Below are 24,161 nucleotides of genomic sequence, written 5' to 3'. Positions count from 1 at the left end.
GGTGTGGATCAGAAAACCAGTCAGTATCTGGTGTGACCACCATTTGCCTCATGCAGCACAACACATCTCTTTCGCATAGAGTTGATCAGGCTGTTGATTGTGGCATGTGGAATGTTTTCACGCTCCTCTTCAATGACTGTGCAAAGTTGCTGGATATTGGCGGGAACTGGAACACGCTGTCATACACATCGATCCAGAGCATACCAAACATGCTCAGTGGGTGACATGTCTGGTGAGTATGCAGGGTATGGAAGAACTGGGACATTTTCAGCTTCCAGGAATTGTGTAAAGATCCTTGCGACATGGGGCAGTGCATTATCATGCTGAAACATAAGGTGATGGCGGCAGATTAATGGCAAGACAATGGACCTCAGGATCTCATCACGCTATCTCTGTGCATTCAAATTGCCATTGATAAAATGCAATTGTGTTTGTTATCCGTAGCTTATGCCTGTCCATACCATAACCCCACCACCACCATGGGGTACTGTTCACAACAGCAAACCGCTTGCCCACACAACGCCATACACGTGGTCTGCGGTTGTGAGGCCGGTTGGACGTTTTGCCAAATTTTCAAAAATTACAGAGGCAGTTTTTTGTTGAGAAATTAACATTCAATTCTCTGGCAAAAGCTCTGGTGCACATTCCTGCAGTCAGCATGCCAATTGCAAGCTACTTCAAAACTTGAGACATCTGTGGCATTGTGTTGTGTGACAAAACTGCACATTTTAGAGTGGCCTTTTGTCCCCAGCACATGGTGCACCTGTGTAATGATCATGCTGTTTAATCAGCTTCTTGATATGCCACACCTTTCAGGTGGATGGATTTTCTTGGCAAATGAGAAATGCTCACTAACAGGGATGCAAACAAATTTGTGCCAACATGAGAGAAATATTTTTGTGTGTATGGAACATTTCTGGGATCGTTTATTTCAGCTCATGAAAGATGGGACCAACACTTTACATGTTGCGTTTATATTTTTGTTCAGTGTATATCAATTATTTCAACTATATGACAAGATTGGTGAAATTGAAGACAGGTGTGGGTCAAACAGAATAAGCAATAAAATGCCCATTAACAGTTTGATGTTTAACACCATTTATTTTGATTAGTTACAAAAACATAAATAAAATCAACAATTGAATTAGTTACAATATTACAGAGGTTAAATCACCAGAAACATATGTTTTATTTCTAGGTTTTTGTATTTAAATGTCCTTCTAAATCATTGGTTCTCAGTCAGGTGTAATATCAGGACAAGTGTGTGTTAGATGAGCCCAATGGCCTAAAGGTAGTCTAGGCCTACCTCTTGACGGTGTTTCATTGTTTGTCCAGTGAATCAAGTTTCCGTAGAGATAAAAACAAGTTGATACAGTATATCTCTATGATTAGAACCATACTGACAAAACCTCTCACAATTGAAACATGATGTAGCTATTACTCTGTTTCAACACAAAGTCTGAGAGGAATATAATATATCCTGGGGGGACTCCAACAGAGATGAGAAGCAATGTTTTCTAGTGTCAGATAACCTCAGATATATTTTAAAATACTGATCAGGACACGATTTTACATTTTGTACAACCCCATTTCAAAATACAAAAATAATATTTTTTTCCTTTAGATTACATTTTGGTAACACATCAGGGCGAGTTCCACATTTCCTTTTCATGAATATCATCAAAGCTGTGACATATGGTCAACATGTTAGTATTGACTTGACAGCACAGTAACTTCCTCCCCTCCACTAATAATATTAAACTATATTACTGTGAAAATGTGGGTTGTCTCATAAAAATAAAACATAAATACTGAAAACCATTATGTTAAACTATATATTCATATGCAATTGGTAAAGTGTTTAGTTTGTGAACAACTTTAAGCACCAACTGTTTTAGCTCCCCAAAAGGAATTTGGATGTTTTGTTTTTCCTCCTTCCACTTTCAGTAGTTTTAGTGCGTTTTCAGCTCACTATGAAGCAGTATTTCACATATGCTCTACAATCTCCTCTTTGCTGTGGGAAAAACTCTATCATTATACATTTAAATAAAAACAGAAATACTGCATTAACTGTAAAACTTATAGTACCAAGTAAGCTTTCAGAAAATGTATTTATCAATGGTCAGATTTGTATGTATAGCTAAATGCAATGATGATTGTACTGTATCTCATTGTCCATGTGCATCCCTGTATCTGTCACTCACTGGAGTAAGTTGAGAAATGGAAGTCAGTAAACCTTTTGCTGTGTGCATGCAGCACTTAACAGATCCTTCTAGTCGAATTTACAAAAGAGTAATTCACACGTAAAATAACTTGTTAAGGACAAAAATGTTCACTAATAATTAAATCCAGAAAAAGTACTCGGTCTTGACAAATAGCCCAGTGAGGCTCTCACAATGCTGTCTAACAAACTTTTTTTTTTTAAATTACACTTTTTTAATTTAACCTTTATTTAACTAGGCAAGTCAGTTAAGAACAAATTCTTATTTACAATGACACGCTGGGCCAATCTGGTACAGTAACAACTAATGTGAGAGTCTGCTTTATGGAAGTAGTGGGGATTCGATTTGTGATGCAGTGCAGCAATATTACAAAGCTTTTGTCACACAAAAGAAAACAGTCACACACACACAGTAAAGTATTAATTCTAAAAGGCAATATGAGGACAGCCCATATACAGTTGGTTTCCCCATTCCATAAAATGACTTGGCAGTTTGTTTTCTTATCAGTTTTCCTAACTGCACCTTTGATATGCAGTGCAGGGATTGGTAGTGAGGAAATTCAACATTTCCCTAAAACAAATTGATTCTAGCTCAAATAAAACAGATTTATTTCTGATCAATAAATTACCTCAGAGTTTGTTGTTGTGCACAGCAGCAGACGTGAGAAATATAAGCACAAGTGCAAGCAGATTTCCGACAAGTCAAGGTACATTGTAGCCGTAAGGTCATGCAGTCTTAGTGTTTTGATGAGTGTTTATTCAATGAAAGCTCACTGAACATATTCATCAATTAAATCAAAATATCAGCATATATTGATCACAATTTAATCATGTTACTCAACATGTTATTTAAAATCTTCTTTAATCTACTGATTGACACTTTTTATCAATGTAAAAAATGATAATCCACAAAGTACATGCCTTGCCCGTGCACTACACTGTACAACAGTGTGCTTAGTGGCATTGTGGTAGTGATAATAGCCAGGTAGCACCACTATTACCATGCTCTGTGGTGTTACTGTAACATGCTGTTGTTGCACCTGCTTTATATCTCATTGGTAGCCTGTTGAAACATTTGTGCTATACTCATGTAAGAGGTCAGTTAATGCGTAAATGTTTGGTTGTTAACGTGCTTCTACAAAATTATTTGGTTAAACGCCACCACAGACAAATCAGGACATCACAGGATGATACAATTTAGATGACAGTTACTAATTGCACTTTTAAAATTCATAGTCCTTTTCGATATAAGTAAGCATTGACAAATAAAAACAAAAAAAATATATGTCAATGCATAATAATGTCAATGTTTTGTGTTCCTTCATGTCTCAGCTTGGGAGGAAGAGTTCTGGGTCAAACTTAGTTGGATTTTAAAAATAACATGGCCGTTACTTGGTGTCAAAACACACAAGGAATACGTACTGAGGGAATTAATGGCAACACAAACAAACACGCACACACACACATTACCTAATTTTGTACATCTCAAACACACCCCCCCAGAGTTCCATATTGACCTCTGTCTGTACATACTCTGTCTACATAGACTCAACCATCTCTCACATTCACTTCCCATCTCATCTTTACAAATATAATGGCGTCCATTTTCTCATTGTCAGACGTTACCTCTCATAACATACACAATCTCAAACTTTCCACATGGTTTTTGCACATCCTTCATCTCCATCTTTTTTCTACTTCCCTCGTTCCATCCTAATCTAACACTCTTCCCCTCTCATTTTCTTTTTACTGCTGTCCCAGAGGAAGAGTGGAGGTTGGGGGCGTGGGGTGAAGTTTGGCACTGGATGGTCGAGCAGCAGCAGAGCAGGAGGAGGAGCAGGAGGAAGAGGAGGAAGAGGAGGAGCAGAAGCACAATGTCCCCCCGGGGCCACCGGAGGCAGAAACAGCAGCAGCAGGAGCAGCGCCAGTGTCTATGGGCTCCACTACCGCATTGTTGCTAGACCCAGGAATCAGACACCCAGGCTGAGCTAGGGCCAGCTGAGATGACGGGGACACCTGGGAAGGCAACAGAGGTTTATTCTGATTTGGAGGTGGGGCTCCTACACCTAAATGGGGCTGCTGGGGTATCTGTTGTTGCCCTGTCTGTGGCTCTACGGGAGACAGGGACTGAGACAGTAGTGGAGTCTGGATTAGGGGCTGTATCTGTAATGGGTGAGTAGGCTGGGCTTGCTGGAGATGTAAACTTTGCTGCAGCTGAGGGACTGGAGGCATGTGTGTTTGTTGTTGTTGTGGTCCTGGTGGTCCCCCCACCCCTCTCCACTGGCTCAGGCTCCCCCCAGTGGTGTACTGAGCTGGGGTTGGAGCAGTGAGGCTGGAGGGGGCTGGGGAGGCCTGGGGGTTCAGTGGTGCCACAGGGAACCAACCAGGAGGAGCCACCTGGAAGGAAGACATCACTAATGTGACACACAATAATGACATCCAACGGTTTTTGGTAGCTTGCAGTCATACACTGAATTGTACAAAAATGTACAAGCGTGTACACAATACATTGGCAATGGAATACTGTACATGGGCAATAAATACACATGCACTGTATACGTATAGGTCATGTGAGGCCTGGTGCGTTACCTCTGTGGCCTGTGGCCACCCTCCCAACTCCTGCACCTGCTGAATCTGCTTGATCTGATTGAGCGAGGGCTTGGGAGCGGCGGGACCCACTGTCTCTTTCGTCCAATCATCAACCAGTCTGTGCAAGTCATCTGTGAACATGCTCTTTCTGGCACCCTGGTAGGGAGGACTGTGGTCTGAGAAGAGAGAAAGGGAAGATAATCAATCAAACACTACTTATTCAGAGGAAGAGTTAGGTTTTGGTGAAACCATTACCTCTTTTGGTAGTCAGTAGGGTGGTTTGTTCTGGGTTGCAGTATGGCGGCAGTTTTCTCTGTTCTCCCCCTGAGAAACTACTGGACTGTTGTATACCTTCAGCAGAGACAACAGAGTCAGACATCACATATATCACGTTCAGTGGGAGAGAGATGATCGAGAGAGAGAGGGAAAGATAAAACAGAGAGCTAGAAGACAGAAAGAGAGAAGACCGAGGGAGAGAGAGAGAAATACACAGATCAAGACTGAAAGACCGAGAGTAGACCCAGAAAGAGAGATTGGTTACCGGGGTGACCAGCGAGTACATTGTTGTCCATGTGGGGCCTGGGCCGGAGCTTGGCTTTGGCCTGCCTGGGCCTGCGGGGGGAGAGGGCTGGGGACCCTGAGGGGAAGGGTGGGGTGCGGGGCAGGGTCTGCCGGTGGTCTTTGAGGGAGCGCAGCTGTCTGTACAGCTCCTGGAGCTGTCTGTTCTGCTGAGCGTGGAGGGACACCACCTCCTTGATGTGCCTGGGGAAGAGAGGTAAAATACAGGGGGAGGAATGGAGGAGGGAGACATGAAGAGAATGGGGTTTGGGAGATCATTAATGGCAGAGCGACAGAGTTGAGGAGTGATATGTTGAGAATGTAGACAGGCAGGGATGGAATGGAGTGGTTGGGTGGGAGAAAGAGTAAAAATTGGTCAGTCAAAATAGAACATCAACATGTTGAATAATACTGAAAATAAACCCTGTCCCTTTTTCCCCCTCCGTCTCCCAGATGGGTCATTGACTGCACAAAATTAATTCCCAATAAACTAGGTATTCTATTGTATCATCTCACTTCTCTCTCAGCGTGTGCAGCTCCTTCCTCAGGTCTTCATCCTCCATCTCACTCTCCTCATCATCGCTACTGCCCAGGGGAGAATGACCATGCCCATGACCATGTCCTCGGGGTGGGTGGCTCAGTGCTGGAGTCCTCTTCCCTTCCTCCCTCTCTCCCTCCTTCCCTCGGGTCCTCCTCCTCTCTCTCTCCAGGTCAGGAGACACAGGGGAGCTGTCCGTCAGTTCTTTCTCCTCTTTCTGGGCCTCAGTCTGGGTCACAGAGAAGCGCCCCACTTTCCTGTGGCTGCTGCCCGTACCGCAGGCTGCCTCCTTGAGGGGAGAGGCCTCAGGGGGCTGGGGCACTGCGGTGACCTGGGGAAAATACAAAGTGGGAGTCATTAAGTTTGTGTGTGTTCCTCCTTCTCCAGCACATTCTGATATTTAACCAGGAAGTGATTATCAGGAAGTTCTAGGCACTTAATAGATCTGAAATAATTTAATAGGCCTGGTAGTAGTACCATCGTGTCCTCTCGTACACTGTGAGGCTATTTCCCATATTGCTTACACCTACCTATCTAATATTTTCAGAACTACACAAGTGTCTAGAGTCTGTTTCGTACCTGAAATCGTCCCTTGAGTGAGTGAGGAGGGTTGGAGGAAGCCCCCTCTCTCTCCTCTCTGACTGCCTGACTGCCACTAGAGTGACCGTCTGGTAAAAAGAAGGGGAATGAAAAACAACAGGGGGAGAGAGAGGAGGACATAGAGAGACAAGGACACGGAGACAGAGACACACATGGGTATAGATACAGACGTGAGGACAAGGTAGATAGACAAACGCACAGAAATAGGCACACACAGAGGGGTATACCGACAAGCACAGGGATAAGACATGGACACAGACAACACAGAAAAACAGAGTTAAAGATCATGACATCACATTATTTGACAGCAGGCTGTGACTACACAAAAAAGTATTCTATTGTAGACAAGCTTACAGTTCATGGGAATGTGTGTGTGACATTACATTGATTTAGAAAACTATAGCATTTTTATAATGTTTTGCTGTCCTTTTCTTACAGTGACAGGAATAAGCATAAAAACGTCATAATGATAACGATAACTTAAAAATAACATCTACAGTAAAAACATGCTTAAATAAGCATTATGTCATGGGGTGTGGGGAGGGTTGGTATATACTGTAGGTCAGTAATTAATATTCACATATCAAAGACATGAGATAGAAATGCATTTTAGGGAGGGGTCAGTTAGTTGAATGTATGCATCAGTACCCCCCCCCCCCCCCCCCCCACCACACACACACACACAGTGTACCTGTACCATATCAGACCCCACACACTAACATCACATGTCAATCTGGATGAATGAATTCATCCACAATGTAGATTAACAGTGATGTTGTCATTCGTGGAATATGATATCTGGGGGGTTTCTAAACAGAATGTGTGTATATGAATATGTTGCATCATTTGAGATATCAATGTAAAAATGTACAGCTTGGCATGAATGCTGCTGATGTTATGGTATTACACATTATGTATGATAGTACATCACCATATACAGTTGAAGTCAGAATTTTACAAAAACTGAGTTTAAATGTATTTGGCTAAGGTGTATCACAATTCCTGACATTTAATCCTAGTAAAAATTCCCTGTCTAGGTCAGTTAGGATCACCACTTCATTTGAATTATGTGAAATGTCAGAATAATAGTAGAGAATGATTTATTTCAGCTTTTATTTCTTTCATCACATTCCCAGTGAGTCACAAGTTTACATACACTCAAATAGGATTTGGTAACATTGCCTTTAAATTGTTTAACTTGGGTCAAACGTTTCAGGTAGCCTTCCACAAGCTTCCCACAATAAGTTGGATGAATTTTGGCCCGTTCCTCCTGACAGAGCTGGTGTAACTGAGTCAGGTTTGTAGGCCTCCTTGCTCGCACACGCTTTTTCAGTTCTGCACACATTTTCTATAGGATTGAGGTCAGAGCTTTCTGATGGCCACTCCAATACCTTAACTTTGTTGTCCTTAAGCCATTTTGCCATAACTTTGGAAGCATGCTTGGGGTCATTGTCCATTTGGAAGACCCATTTGCGACCAAGCTTTAACTTCCTGCCTGATGTCTTGAGTTGTTGCTTCAATATATCCACATGATTGTCCTTCCTCATGAGCCATCTATTTTGTGAAGTGCACCAGTCCCTCCTGCAGCAAAGCACCCCCACAACATGATGCTGCCACCTTCATGCTTCACGTTTGGGATGGTATTCTTCAGTTTGCAAGCCTCCCCCTTTTTCCTCCAAACATAACGATGGTCATTATGGCCAAACAGTTCCATTTTTGTTTCATCAGACCAGAGGACATTTCTCCAAAAACTAGGATCTTTGTCCCCATGTGCAGTTGCAAACCGTAGTCTGGCTATTTTATGGCAGTTTTGGAGAAGAGGTTTCTTCCTTGCTGAGCGGCCTTTCAGGTTATGTCAATATAGGACTCGTTTTACTGTGGATATAGATACTTTTGTACCCGTTTCCTCCAGCATCTTCACAAACTCAGTGCCTCTTTGCTTGACATCATGGGAAAATCAAAATAAATTAATTGTAGACCTCCACAAGTTTGGTTCATCCTTGGGAGCAATTTACAAATGCCTTAAGGTACATAGCCATCAAACCACTCAGGAAGGAGACTCGTTCTGTCTCCTAGAGATGAACGTACTTTGGTGCGAAAAGTGCAAATCAATCCCAGAATAACAGCAAAGGACCTTGTGAAGATGCTGGAGGAAACGGGTACAAAAGTATCTATATCCACAGTAAAACGAGTCCTATATTGACATAACCTGAAAGGCCGCTCAGCAAGGAAGAAACCTCTTCTCCAAAACTGCCATAAAATAGCCAGACTACGGTTTGCAACTGCACATGGGGACAAAGATCCTAATTTTTGGAGAAATGTCCTCTGGTCTGATGAAACAAAAATGGAACTGTTTGGCCATAATGACCATCGTTATGTTTGGAGGAAAAAGGGGGAGGCTTGCAAGCCGAAGAACACCATCCCAACCGTGAAGCACGGGGGTGGCAGCATCATGTTGTGGAGATGCTTTGCTGCAGGAGGGACTGGTGGACATCACGAGGAAGGAAAATTCTGTGTATATACTGAAGCAACATCTCAAGACATCAGTCAGGAAGTTAAAGCTTGGTCGCAAATGGGTCTTACAAATGGAAAATGACCCCAAGCATGCTTACAAAGTTGTGGCAAATGGCTTAAAGACAACAAAGTCAAATCATTGGAGTGGCAATCACAAAGCCCTGACCTCAATCCGATAGAAAATGTGTGGGCAGAACTGAAAAAGCGTGTGTGAGCAAGGAGGCCTACAAATCTGACTCTGTTACACCAGCTCTGTCAGGAGGAATGGGCCAAAATTCACCCAATGTATTGTAGGAAGCTTGTGGAAGGCTAGCCGAAACGTTTGACCCAAGTTGAACAATTTAAGGCAATGCTACCAAATACTAATTGAGTGTATGTAAACTTCTGACCCACTGGGAATGTGATGAAAGAAATAAAAGCTGAAATAAATAACTCTACTAATATTCTGACATTTCAAATTCTTAAAATAAAGTGGTGATCCTAACTGACCTAACACAGGGAATTTTTACTAGGATTAAATGTCAGGAATTGTGATAAACCGAGTTTAAATGTATTTGGATAAGGTGTATGTAAACTTCTAACTTCAACTGTAAGTGAAATAATCTGTCTGTAAACAATTGTTGGAAAAATGACTTGTGTCATGCACTAAGTAGATGTCCTAACTGACTTGCCAAAACTATAGTTTGTTAACAAGAAATTTGTGGAGTGGTTGAAAAATGAGTTTTAATGACTCCAACCTAAGTGTATGTAAACTTCCGACTTCAACTGTATACACACATATGTAGAACAAGTGCACATACACTACATGTCCAAAAGTATGTGGACACCTGCTCGCCAACATCTCATTCCAAACTCATGGGCATTCATATGGAGTTGGTCCCCCCTTTGCTGCTATTACAGCCTCCACTCTTCTGGGAAGGCTTTCCACTAGATGTTCGAACACTGCTGCGGGGACTTGCTTCCATTCAGCCACAAGAGCATTAGTGAGGTCGGGCACTGATGTTGGGTGATTAGGCCTGGCTCTCAGTCGGCGTTCCAATTCATCCCAATGGTGTTCGATGGGGTTGAGGTCAGGGTTCTCTGCAGGCCAGTCAAGTTCTTCCACACCGATTTTGAAAAAGCATTTTTGTATGGACCTCGCTTTGTGCACGGGGGCATTTTCATTCTGAAACAGGAAAGGGCCTTCCCCCAAACTGTTGCCACAAAGTTGGAAGCACAGAATCGTCTAGAATTGGCGCAGCGGTCTAAGGCACTGCATCACTAAAAATCCAGGTTCGATCCCGGGCTGTGTCGCAACCGGCCGCGACCGGGAGACCGATTAGGCGAAGCACAATTGGCCCAGCGTCGACTCCTTGTGGCAGCCGGGCGCATGCAGTGTGAAAAGAAGCAGTGCGGCTTGGCGGGCTGGTGTTTCGGAGAACACATGGCTCTCGACCTTCGCCTCTCAAAACAAATCACTACATGGCCCCGAGTCCGTACAGGAGTTGCAGCGATGGGACAACACTAACTACCAATTGAATATCACGAAAATGGGGAGAGAAAGTACCCAATGTTGTTTTTTAAATAAACAATACAAATATTCCCTTAACTGGAACTATGGGGCCTTAATCCGAACCATGAAAAACGGCCCCAGACCATTATTCCTCCTCCACCAAATTTTACAGTTGGCACCATGCATTCCGGCAGGTAGCGTTCTCCTGTTATCCGCCAAACTCAGATTCGTCCGTCGGATTGCCAGATGGTGAAGCGTGATTCATCACTCCAGAGAACGCATTTCCACTGGTCCAGAGTCCAATGGAGGCGAGCTTTACACCACTCCAGCCGAAGCTTGGCATGCGCATGGTGATCTTAGGCTTGTGTGCGGCTGCTCGGCCATGGAAACTAATTTCATGAAGATCCAGACAAACAGTTCTTGTGCTGACGTTGCTTCCAGAGGAAATTTGGAACTCGGTAGTGAGTGCTACAACCGAGGACAGACAACTGTTACGCGCTACGCTCTTCAGTCCCATTCTGTGAGCTTTTGTGGCTTACCACTTCGCAGCTGAGCTATTGTTGCTCCTAGACGTTTCCACTTCACAATAACAGCACTTACAGTTGACCGGGGCAGCTCTAGCAGGGCAGAAATTTGACAAACTGACTTGTTGGAAAGGTGGCATCCTATGACGGTGCCACGTTGAAAGTCACTGAGCTCTTCAGTACGGGCCATTCTACTGCTAATGTTTGTCTATGGAGATTGCATGGCTGTGTGCTCAATTTTATACAACTGTCAGAATCGGGTGTGGCTGAAAGAGTTGAATCCACTCATTTGGCCATGTAGTGTAAAATGAAAATACACATAACTAAACTACAGTGAAACACACTAATACATACAAGAATAGCAGTCTGGTAAAACAATATAAGCTTATACTGTAAGCTTAACCTTACAAAAGCCTATGCAGGTAAGAAAGAAACAGTATATATATATATATATACGGTACCAGTCAAAAGTGTGCAAAACTGTCAAGGCAAAGGGTGGCTACTTTGAAGAATCTAAAATGTAAAATATATTTTGATTTGTTTAACACTTTTTTGGTTACTACATTATTCCATATGTGTTATTTCATAGTTTTGATGTCGTCCCTATTATTCTACAATGTAGAAAATAGTAAAAATAAAGAAAAACCCTGGAATGAGTAGGTGTGTCCAAACCTTTGACTGGTACTGTAGTTACTTCTAAACCCTGTTCTGTACAATGTGCACAATGTATAGTAAATGATGACTGTCATCATAATCTAGGATATCACATACAATACATAACATACTGACAAGCAAATGGCTCATGTAGAAAGTATTTTAAGGAATGTATTGCATCTAAATGTACTGCATACATATGCAGTGATTGCCATGGATTGCCATGACATGTGCCACGTGTGATTGTGAGCCCTCAAAGCATGGTATGTAAGTGAGCCCTCAAAGCGTGGTATGTAAGTGAGCCCTCAAAGCATGGTACGTACACGCCCCTACATATTTATTTGGACAGCGAACCTAAAACTTTTTATTTGCCTCTGTACTCCAGCATTTTGGATTTGAGATCAAATGTTTTATGAGGTGACAGTACAGAATGTCACCATGTGATGGTATTTTCATACAAATAAGAAGGTGACATTCTGTACAGTTGCCTCATATAAAACATTTGATCTCAAATGCTGGAGTATAGAGCCAAATTAAAAGTTTGAGCTTCACTGTCCAAATAAATACGTAGGGGAGTGTTTGTGTGTACATTATGTGTGTGTCCGTGGTGTATGTGCGAGTGTGTGTGGGGTGCTCTTAGCTACTCTGTGCCAGCAGGTGTGGTGGTTGGTGTGGTGAGGGCAGTGTTTGGTGTGTAGGCACTGACTGGGCAGTGGCCTACAGAGCAGAGGGTGGGGCGGGGCTGTGGTGGGCATCCTAGCTCAGGGGCTGCAGATCCAGGTGCACCTCCGGAGTTACAGTAGTAAGCTCATCTGCACCAAGGACATATCACCATCCTGATGATGCCCGTCTCTTCCCTCCTTCCTTCCTACACTCTGTACTATTTTCCTCCTCATCCCCTCTTCTCTATGCTTCTTTCCACTATTCCAGCCTCATGCCAAGGGTGAGTTATCCCCCATGCAAACAAAAAAAAGATTGCCAAAATAAATTTAGTAAAGCCATTCTCCAAAACAAATGAATCCAAACAAGTAATGTATCATGTAGTGATATCATCGACATGACACTATACAACAAAGATAATAACATTACAATAGATACAATTACAGTTACTAATTACTTGTTAAAGAATAAACAATCAAATAATTGCTGTCAAAGATGATCAGAAATAACACAACTAGGTTACACTAAACATACTGTATCTACCCATTTGTATTTGAGATAAACACCCCCACCAACCAACATCCCATTCACCCTCTCTCTCTAAGATCAAGCTACCTTGCTGGACTCTGGGCTTCTTGAACGAGCTGGCGGAGTGGCGCAGTTTGCACGCCCAGCTTTTGAATTTGCGAGTCCAGGATTTCTTGCTAACGGGATTTCTGATACTAGGACATGTCAGGTTTAGGCCAAAATATCCACCTCCTGCATTGTGCTGTGGCGGCGATCCAGGGCCCAGGGGGATGGGGTGCAGATTTGGGGGCCACGTAGTGACTTCTCCTGGGGTACTGGTGTCAGAGTGAGGGGGGGCAGCCTGGAGGGGTAGGGGGAGGGGACAGGTAACATAGCGACATGGTAAGAGTTGCTGCCAAAATCGGGGGTAGAGACACTCGGAGAGAAAAAAAAAGAGATGCTGGAATATCATAAACTTACATAACAAGAACCGTAGCATTGAAAAAGACATTCATAAGAACAAGGCAATCGAAGTAGTGATCTTTACATAAAGTTTCAGGTAAAAGTCAATCAAACACTATTCAATGTTTCAATTCAACATCCAGATATGTGGACCTTACTTACAAAAACGGTGAGTTCTCCAGGGATAGGCGGGTGCCCGGCCGAGTCTCCGTGTGGGGAGGCAAGGAGGGAGGAAGCGAGGGAGGCGGAGGAGAGAGACGGGCCGGGCTGCTGCTCCACCGGGTTTGCTGGTGGAGCCTCCTCCCCCACTCCTCTCCCTCTTTCCAGGTCAGGAGAGGTGGAGGAGGAGCGGGAGGTGGTGGAGGAGGAGGAGTGAGGAGAGGTGTCTGAGGAGGACAACACGGGAGAAGGGAAGGAGGAGGGTTGGAGCGAGTGCGGCTCCGAGGATTCATCCCCTCCTGCCGATGTAGACGCTGCTGACACTGCGGTGGCACCTGCGGTAGAAGCCACAGCAGCTCCCCCCGTCACAGCTGCCCCACTACTATACTCCTGATACAACAAGTTCCTCAGCTTTTCATCCAGAGTCTTAATGCGGTTGTCTACAAACTCGATTTTGGGAGGGCCCTCGCTGTCCGACTCGGCCACAGAGGATGGTTGGACTGGGGATGGGGTCAGGGTGAGGGAGAGGGGCAGTAGGGGGGCATCAGAGGTTGTGTTAATGTTGAGGGGCAGAGGGGGCAGAGATACGTCTGAGGAGGGATGTAGAGGGGCAGAGTGACTGCCTGTATCCTCTGTCACACTGTCCTCCTCTGTAGACCTCTCCCACTCTGACTGTTGTAATGACGGCTGCTTCTGGAGAGGAGCCTGCTGGGGCACCTGCGGCTGCTGAGGGTTAACCTCTTGTTGTTTTTGTTGTTGCTGCTGCTGCTGATGTTGCTGTACTAGTTGTTGTGTCTGTTCTAGAGGGAGTTGTTGAGCTTGCTGTTGTACCAGCGCCATGTTTAGTGGCTGTACTGATTGTTGTTGGACATACTGTTGGTTCACTGACAGCTGATGTTGCTGCTGCTGTTGTTGGAGCATTTGCTGTTGCTGCTGCTGTTGTTGCTGCTGTTGCTGCTGCTGTTGTTGCTGCTGCTGTTGTTGTTGTTGCTGCTGTTGTTGGAGCATTTGCTGTTGCTGCTGAATATGCAGTGCTTGTTGCAGAGCTAACTGTTGCTGATGCTGTGGCTGCAAGTCAATCGCTGCCTGTTGCTGTGAAATGACTGGTTGTTTTTGCTGTGGTGGTGGCAACTGGTGTAGCTGTTGCATGTTTAACTGTGCGTTGTACTTTGCATTCTGCATTTGGACAGGCATTTTCTGAGTCTGTTGTTGTAGTGCCAGCGGCAACATCTCTGTCTGTGATTGCAGGGACATACACTGTTGTTGTAACGGCTCTGTGTGACTGAGCTGGGGCTGCAAATGTACCTCAGACTGCTGCTGTTGTTGTGGCTGTAGTTGTTGCAGCATCTGCAACTGTTGAATAGATTGTTGCAATGTGTGTTGCTGCTTCTGCTGCTGCAGTTGTATCTGCTCTTGGTACTCTTGCTGTTGTTGCTGTACCTGTTGGAGTTGCACAGTCTTCAGGTGTTGTTGTTGCTGATGTTCTAGGAGCGGTTGCTGCTGCTGTACCTGTTGCACTGTCTGGAGTTGCTGTTGTAACCAGACCTGAGGCTGAGCCTGGGCTGCTATGCACTGCATCTGAGGCAGAGTTTGTTGCTGCTGCTCCAGACCGGCACGGCTAACAGGAGGAGAGGTCACGGCTGCAGCCACAGCCACTGGAGGGTGGATTGAGCCAGTGGATGAGTGGTCCCCTCCAGACACACACTGTCCTAGGGTGGCCACCTTTACTACATCACCCAGGCTTGGTCCTTGGCCCTGGCTCACCATAGAGCCCCCACTAGTAGCTGGGGAGGTCAGAGCTTCAGTTGGAGAGGGGGTGGTAGTGGTCGCGATGGTGGCAGAAGCAGCTACCATGGTAGGGACTGGGAGGTTGGCAGCGGTGGTTGGGATGGAGGATGTTGCTGTGGTGGCACTGGAAGTTTGGTCAATGGAAGCCTGCAGGTCTAGGCCTAGGCCAGCCGAGGCAGCGGGGACTGGGTGTGGGACTGAGGCAACAACTGCACTAGCGAGACTAGACGTCAGGGCGGAAACCCTACTGTCAGAGGCAGCAGAGGCAGTCGTGTCAGGAGCGGGGGCAGCAGAGGCTGGGGGGGCAGACATGGAGGCAGGGGCAGAAACGGTGGAGGCGGAGGCAGGGGGGGAGGAGGCGGTGGCAGGGACACACAGGGTGGACGTGGAGCGGGGAGGAGGAGAGGAGACCATTCCAGCGAAGGAGGAGTCCGATCTCTGGGATCCTCCGCCCCCCTCTAAAGTAAGTCGACAATCAGAGCACACAAGACCAGAGAGAGGAGGGACAGAGGTTAAGTTGGTGTTACTCAACAGACAGAACCAAACACAGCTAAGCCCAGCCCAGCCGTACTACACTGGCCTGGTTACGCTTCCACCATAGTTGTTGGAAAAGACAATGCAACAAGACAATATTAAAACCAGCACATGGGAGAAGGGGTTGTAACATTTTCTGTACAGTGCATAGCCCACCTTTGGAGCAGGACACTAACTGCACAGGACAGTTCAGAAAATATTTAAACGCCTGCTGTTTTCGGGGTGGGCTTGGTAGTGTGAAAAGGGTATTGCTGCCCTGTGTTAGATTACTGCCCAGGTGTGTCTTTTATTAACCCAATCATATTGTTACTGTACCTCTGTCAGTGTCTGTAGACTGGGGCACCCTGACCTCTCCGGTCGAGAGAGGTGGAGGGGTGGACGCTCCTCCCTGGTTGGACGTGGAGTCTCTGTGTCTGATGGTCTGGTTGATGAAGAACCTCCATCTGCCCACCGGAGACGACTGAGGCGCCCAGTCCACTGGAACATGAAATAATATATAAAAAGTCCCACTTTAAACTAACTACAACTTTCAAGGTTCCCTTAAACACTTTATAAAACCTATATAGATGTTTTAGAAATAATTCAGAATTATTAATAATGCTTTATCACAAGGAGCTGCACAACTGGCAGATAGAGAGCGAAATAATATAGAAAAGGTCCCACTTGAATTAACTAACTTTACTTTCATAAACATAAACACATAGATCCGTGGTCACCAACCTTTTCTGAGTCAAGATCACTAAATCAAAATACAAGCCGAGATCTACTGCTGAGACTTTTTTTAACATGACTTAAAAAATGTAAGCCTATGCAACATAACCAATGAAAAACAGTTCTGTAGCAATGAGGTTTGTACAATAGGCTATAGTCCCAATACATTATCACTGCATATTGGCTATGCTTGAGTTGCCCTGCCAATGTTGCTCTTCTCAGACCATTTTGAAATTATACTTCAAAATTGTATGTATATGATCACACTGGTAATAGATAATTTGTTGTATTACTTGTGAGGCACAGCTGAGTGATAATAATAAGCTTTTTTTTACTGGACTGATGGCCTGCATCTGATGGTCAGCCTGAGGGGAGGGAGGCAGCAGTGGTGAGGCTGCATCTCCCCAGACTCACCATCCCCTTCTCCCCACTGAGAAAAGGGGACACAGTCTTCAGTTAATAACGAAACTTAAGTCGCGCAGCATTATTTCAGCCTCATGCACCAATTCATGTTGTTACTCCTATGACCAGAGCAAGTGAAATATTCCTCGATATTAAAAAAGACACAAGCCGCTAATAATAACAACGCAAGTTTATTGACACACTGCTGTACTCATTGATTGCAGCTGCAGTGCTGGTTGTAGTGTGACTGGAAGGAGAGAACGTGCATTTCATGTCTTATAGAACTGTTGAACAGTGTTGACAGTGCTGAATAACAACTTAAATATGAACTTACTCATAAAAACAGCAGCTCTTTTCTGTATTCATTGAGTCTCTCTCTAGTCATGCTTTTAAAATCTCACATTATCAACTTTGCTGTGCATTCGAGCCTTCTTTTTACACTGTCGTGAGGAAACTGTGCAGACACGGGGATCTGAGCCATCTGATTGGTCAGTGGTAGGCCTATAGGTGCACTTGATTTGCTCTCTGGGCCTGCCGGGCAGGAGGAGTTCTACCTCAGACACATGAAATGGTTAAAAATGGGAACACTTTGCCTTCCCGGCGCTAGGGCTGCTGAATCAAGTGCACCTACAGCCAACAGCACGAAACAAATAAAAAAATAGGAACGCAAGGCGTATCGTTGTGTTTTTACAGAAATGTTTGGTGATCGACTAGGAATGGCTTGGAGATGGCCATCATGTTCGACCGGTTAGTGACCATGGACATCATTCATAATGCTTTATAAAGGATGGCAAAAGGGTTAAAGGAGTATCTAACTATTTTACAACATCATGTTAGATGGTTCCTAACCCTGAAAGTAGTCTATGGGCCTGGAGAAATCGTAATCCATGGTTTGTTTTCCTTAAACAACCATTTCAAACTTCAGCTAACTTTAGCTACAACTAGCAAAAATGTAAGAAAGTAATAGGTGCATGTGACCAAAATCACCTGAAATCAACTTCATATTTACTTAAAGATGATTTGGCCCAAAAAAAACATGTTCACATGCCCCTATCACTACCATAGATGTATTTGCTAAAGGTGGCTATACTTAGTTGAACTTTGTAATGGATTTAAAGAAAAGCAAACAATGGATTACAATATCTCCTTGCCCATGGACTACTTTCCGGTTGAGGAACCATCTAACATCATGTTGTAAAATAGTAACCTACTCCATTTGGCAAAGCACCAGATGCCATGAACATTTATAGTTCACTTGAAGATGGAGAGAGATGGTATATCATGTCAATCGAACTGTGTAAAAAGTTTGTTGCAATAAAATCAACTACGAAAATGTAAATGGACAATTATGCATTTATTTGATCTTATCTATCTAACCTACATAGGGTCATATAGTATAGGAGGACTAGTGGGGAGGAGGTGCGAGTCCCAAATTGCATTCTATTCCCTATATAGTGCACTACTATTGACCAGGGCCCATAGGGATCTGGTCAAAAGAAGTGCACTACATAGGGAAATGCAGTGCATTCGGAAAGTATTAAGTCCGCATCACTTTTTCCAACATTTTGTTACGTTACAGCCTTATTCTAAAATTGATTAAACAATTTTTCCCCCTCATCAATCTACACACAATACCTGATAATGACAAAGCGAAAACAGGTTTTTAGAAATGTTTGCACATTTATAAAAAAACAAAACAGAAATATTTTACATAAGTATTCAGACCCTTTACTATGAGAGTTGAAATTGAGCTCAGGTGCATCCTGTTTCCATTGATCATCCTTGAGATGTTTCTACAACTTGATTGGCGTCCACCTGTGGTAAATTCAATTGATTGGACATGATTTGGAATGGCACACACCTGTCTATATAAAGGTCCCACAGTTGATAGTGCATGTCAGAGCAAAAACCAAGCCATGCGGTCGAAGGAATTGTTCGTAGAGCTCCGAGAAAGGGTTGTGTCGAGGCACAGATCTGGGAAGGGTACCAAAACATTTCCTGAGCATTGAAGGTCCACAAGAACACAGTGGCCTCCATCATTCTTAAATGGAAGCAGTTTGGAACCACCAAGACTCTTACTAGAACTGGCCGCCAGGTCAAACTGAGCAATTGGGGGAGAAGGTCCTTCATCAGGGAAGAACCTGATGGTCAAGAACCTGATGGTCAATCAGACAGAGCTCCAGTGTTCCTCTGTGGAGACAGAACCTTCCAGAAGGATAACCATCTCTGCAGCACTCCACCAATCAGGCCTTTATGGTAGAGTGGCCAGATGGAAGCCACCCCTCAGTAAAAGGCTCATGACAGACCGCTTAGCGTTTGCCAAAAGGCACCTAAAAGACTCTCAGACCAGGAGAAACAAGGTTGAAAGCAAGATTGGACTCTTTGGCATAAATGTCAAGCGTCACGTCTGGAGGAAACCAGGCACCGCTCATCACCTGGCCAATACCATCCCTACCTACGGGGAAGCATGGTGGTGGCAGCATCATGCTGTGGGGATGTTTTTCAGCGGCAGGGACTGGGAGACTAGACAGGATCGAGGGAAAGATGAACGGAGCAAAGTACAGAGATCCGTGATGAAAACCTGCTCTAGAGCGCTCAGGACCTCCTACTGGGGCGATGTCAGCCAAGACAACACAGGAGTGGTGTTACGGATACAGGTATCCTGTGTGTATTTGTTTTCTCAGTCGCCAATCAGTGACCAATCTGAAGACACACCTGCTCCTTTTCCCTTACCCAATCACATCCCCTTTCCCTTGGTTTAAAAGAAACCCAATCAGTTGTCTCTGAAGCTATCTCTTTTGTTTTTGCGCCTACATGTCACATTTGTCCGATATTATGTGAGTATGTATTGTTGTGGTGTATGACTGTTTGTTTATTGGTGGGAAAAGGGGATGCCAAGTCACCCATGGGCATACATTACCCGTAGGAAAACTTTGTCTAAGTACCCTAGTTAGAACTGGGTGGACCACCCACTGTATTATATTGGTTAGTTAGCTAGCTGTTCATGAAGCAGGCTAGACTAGCTTAGGGTTTAAAAAAAAAATGAGTTCTTTCCTTGGGTACAGCTCAGCCCCCCCCCCCCCTTTACCGTGTGTTTGAACAATAAACCTTAAGTGTTTGACAGTAGATTTAGGTTGTCTGTTGTTTTTAGTTCAAACTGTTCCTTTTCACTGTTATGATTTGCATGAGATATGTTACGGGTCTCGTTTCCATCCCCCCTAGACTGCAGGGCCAAAGGGATTTGTAACAAGTGGCTTCGGGACAAGTCTCTGAATGTCCTTGAGTGGCCCAGCCAAAGCCCGGACTTGAACCCGATCGAACCTCTCTGGAGAGACCTGAAAATAACTGTGCAGCCAACCTGACAGAGCTTGAGTGCCATACCCAAGAAGACTTGAGGCTTTAATCACTGCCAAAGGGGCTTCAACAAAGTACTGAGTAATGAATGCTATGTAAATGTGATATTTCTGGGGGGTTTTTCATTAGCAAAAATGTCTAAAAACTTTAATACATTTTAGAATAAGGCTGTAATGTAACAAAATGTAGAACAAGCCAAGGGGCCTGAAAACTTTCCCAATGCACTGTAGTTGCCATTTTGGACAAAGCCAGGGAGGGGTAAACTCACTTGCTGTGCCTGTTGGAGAGCTCACATGCAGCTGTTCCATAGATCCAGTCTGGTCAGACAACAGGAAAACACAGAACAGACGATGTTAACATACATACAGGCTGAATGACATTGTAATCAATCCAATTAGCTATGGTTGCTCCATTACATTAGCTATGGTAAGGGCCTCTGTATGTTCTCCATACACCATTACATTAGCTATGGTAATGGCCTCTATGTTCTCCATACACCATTACATTAGCTATGGTAAGGGCCTCTGTATGTTCTCCATACACCATTACATTAGCTATGGTAAGGGCCTCTGTATGTTCTCCATACACCATTACATTAGCTATGGTAATGGCCTCTGTATGTTCTCCATACACCATTACATTAGCTATGGTAATGGCCTCTGTATGTTCTCCATACACCATTACATTAGCTATGGTAATGGCCTCTGTATGTTCTCCATACACCATTACATTAGCTATGGTAATGGCCTCTGTATGTTCTCCATACACCATTACATTAGCTATGGTAAGGGCCTCTGTATGTTCTCCATACACCATTACATTAGCTATGGTAATGGCCTCTGTATGTTCTCCATACACCATTACATTAGCTATGGTAAGGGCCTCTGTATGTTCTCCATACACCATTACATTAGCTATGGTAAGGGCCTCTGTATGTTCTCCATACACCATTACATTAGCTCTCTGAAGGTTCAGCGTTCACCATAACATAGGACATGGCTACTGACATATTGTTTCCATAACGATAAAATAAAATTACCAGACAGACAGTACTTTACATGGACCTGTTTTCAAGGCACCATAATATGGAGATCAGGACATGCTTTATCCCTGGCTGTACACTGTAGTATTGCACTGTAAGATTAAGAGTAGAAAGGAGCCAAACAGACATTACATAAGGATATCGGAGCTGCGTCCCAAAAAGCATCCTATTCCCTTTATATTGTACTACTTTTGACCATGTAGGGCAGGGGTTCTCAAACTTTTAGGGGCCCAGGACCCCTTTTGTGATAGCAAATTCTTCAGGGACCCCTCATCAGAACACAACTCGAGTGAGATTAAAAAATGTAATTACATTTAAAAAATACAATAAGTTTTACTATAACTTCTGCATGGCTGGACGAACCAAGTCTTAGGCCCAGGGAATTAACATTTTAAAATCCAGCCTCTTGGCATCGGAGAGAAAAATGTGCTGTTTTCAAACTAATTTCCTGCAATTCCATACATTTTGTCATTGGGCAGAGGGATTTTTTTGTTGTTGTTGCAGCTGTAGAGCTAATATTATGCAATTCTACACATTTTGCCATGAGGCTGAGAAACTTTTCAGTTTTAAAACTTAACCTCTACTATTACAGTGAAAAATACCATGCCATTGTTTGAGGAGTGTGCACAACAACAAAACATTTTTATCACGGCAACTGGTTTGATACATTCACCTCTGAAGGTAAATAATGTACTTACATTCAGTAATCTTGCTCTGATTTGTCATCCTGAGGATCCTAGAGATAAAAGGTAGCATAGTTTTGTTTGATAAAATCTATTTTTATATTCAAATGTAGGAACTGTGTTCTACAGTTTGAACCCCTGCCGTCTCTGGCCCCACATTCACCCCGCCCGGCCATCTAAATGTGTGAAGCTAAATATTCACCATGTATGACATTCCTGGGAGTGTGTAAACTTACAAAAATGCTATGGTAATAAAAAAGATGTATGTTCTCTATAGTTATGTACTTGAAAATGTATCAATTGACCAATTCGACTCATTTGGAATAACTCCTGGCAGACTTGATACAAAATATAGTGTAGTAATGTAATGCTTCACTGAATCAGTCTGAAACTTTGCACACACCCTGCTGCCATCTGGTGGCCCAAATCTAAATTGCGCCTAAACTCCTATCTGATTATATGGCCTTTCTCTGGCATTTCAAAGATGATGGAACCATAAAAAATATAAAACGCACGTTTTCTTGTTTGTATTATCTTTTACCAGATCTAATGTGTTATATTCTCCTACATTAATTTCACATTTCCACAAACTTCAAAGTGTTTGCTTTCAAATGTTATCAAGAATATGCATATCCTTGCTTCAGGTCCTGAGCTACAGGCAATTTGATTTTGGTATGTCATTTTAGGCGAAAATTGAAAAAAAGGGTACGATCCCTTAAATTACAGTGTATTTATGTAAAAAGTTCTAAAATCTTTTTGATTTAGAAAATGTATAATTGGTGCAAAACTGGAGTGGATACCAGTATCCCTGTGAGCCTCCCAGGCCCATGATGTTACTCAGGGTTAAGAACATACATTGTAGATGAATAATATTCCATTGTATTGTATTACAACCTTTAAACTTATTCAGAGGAGCGCTTGTCCAAAATGTGTTTAATCTGTCAGAAATATTCATTTTAAAAAAGTGGGTAATTGATATATATATATATATATATATACAGTTGAAGTCAGAAGTTTACATAAACTTAGGTTGGAGTCATTAAAACAAATTTTTCAATCACTCCACAAATTTCTTGTTAACAAACTATAGTTTTGGCAAGTCGGTTAGGACTTCTACTTTGTGCATGACAAGTAATTTTTCCAACAATTGTTTACAGACAGATTATTTCACTTATAATTCACTGTATCACAATTCCAGTGGGTCAGAAGTTTACATACACTAAGTTGACTGTGCCTTTAAACAGCTTGGAAAATTCCAGAAAATGATGTCATGGCTTTAGACGCTTCTGATAGGCTAATTGACATTATTTGAGTCAATTGGAGGTGTACCTGTGGATGTATTTCAAGGCCTACCTTCAAACTCAGTGCCTCTTTGCTTGACATCATGGGAAATTCAAAATAAATCAGCCAAGACCTCAGAAAAATAATTGTAGACCTCCATAAGTCTGGTTCATCCTTGGGAGCAATTTCCAAACGCCTGAAGGTACCACGTTCATCTGTACAAACAATAGTACGCAAGTATAAACACCATGGAACCCAACAGCCATCATACCGCTCAGGAAGGAGACGCACATTCTGTCTCCTAGAGATGAACGTACTTTGGTGCAAAAAGTGCTTGTCAATTCCAGAACAACAGCAAAGGACCTTGTGAAGATGCTGGAGGAAACAGGTACAAAAGTATCTATATCCACAGTAAAATGAGTTCTATATCGACATAACCTGAAAGGCCGCTCAGCAAGGAAGAAGCCACTGCTCCAAAACCGCCATAAAAAGCCAGACTATGGTTTGCAACTGCACATGGGGACAAAGATCGTACTTTTTGGAGAAATGTCCTCTGGTCTGATGGGAAAAAAATAGAACTGTTTGGCCATAATGACCATCGTTATGTTTGGAGGAAAAAGGGGGAGGCTTGCAAGCCAAAGAACACCGTCCCAACCGTGAAACACGGGAGTGGCAGCATCATGTTGTGGGGGTGCTTTGCTGCAGGAGGGACTGGTGCACTTCACAAAATGGATGGCATCATGAGGAAAGGAAAATTATGTGGCTCTATTGAAGCAACATCTCAAGACATCAGTCAGGAAGTTAAAGCTTGGTCGCAAATGGGTCTTCCAAAAGGACAATGATCCCAAGCATACTTCCAAAGTTGTGGCAAAATGGCTTAAGGACAAC

General features: G+C 43.5%; 1 protein-coding gene across 1 annotated transcript in view; it reads right to left on the bottom strand.

Annotated features, from left to right (window-relative positions):
- Positions 1 to 1,074: 1,074 nt before the first annotated feature.
- LOC120060979 overlaps positions 1,075 to 24,161 on the bottom strand; it is a 30,801-nt gene continuing 7,714 nt past the window's right edge. The window contains exons 7-16 of the mRNA XM_039010438.1: positions 20,536 to 20,584; positions 16,116 to 16,277; positions 13,482 to 15,724; positions 12,966 to 13,218; positions 6,486 to 6,574; positions 5,885 to 6,237; positions 5,352 to 5,572; positions 5,066 to 5,161; positions 4,811 to 4,986; positions 1,075 to 4,618 (exon numbers count right to left, since the gene is read on the bottom strand). Coding sequence (XP_038866366.1) covers positions 3,968 to 4,618; positions 4,811 to 4,986; positions 5,066 to 5,161; positions 5,352 to 5,572; positions 5,885 to 6,237; positions 6,486 to 6,574; positions 12,966 to 13,218; positions 13,482 to 15,724; positions 16,116 to 16,277; positions 20,536 to 20,584 — 4,293 coding nt within the window. The 3' untranslated portion in view covers positions 1,075 to 3,967. The remainder of the gene's footprint in view (positions 4,619 to 4,810; positions 4,987 to 5,065; positions 5,162 to 5,351; positions 5,573 to 5,884; positions 6,238 to 6,485; positions 6,575 to 12,965; positions 13,219 to 13,481; positions 15,725 to 16,115; positions 16,278 to 20,535; positions 20,585 to 24,161) is intronic.

This window comes from Salvelinus namaycush, chromosome 16, assembly GCF_016432855.1.
Source record: "Salvelinus namaycush isolate Seneca chromosome 16, SaNama_1.0, whole genome shotgun sequence".
NCBI classification, from domain to species: Eukaryota; Metazoa; Chordata; class Actinopteri; order Salmoniformes; family Salmonidae; genus Salvelinus; species Salvelinus namaycush.
The sequence above is the reverse complement of the archived record's forward strand: the minus strand, read 5'-3'. Positions and strand labels throughout refer to the sequence as shown.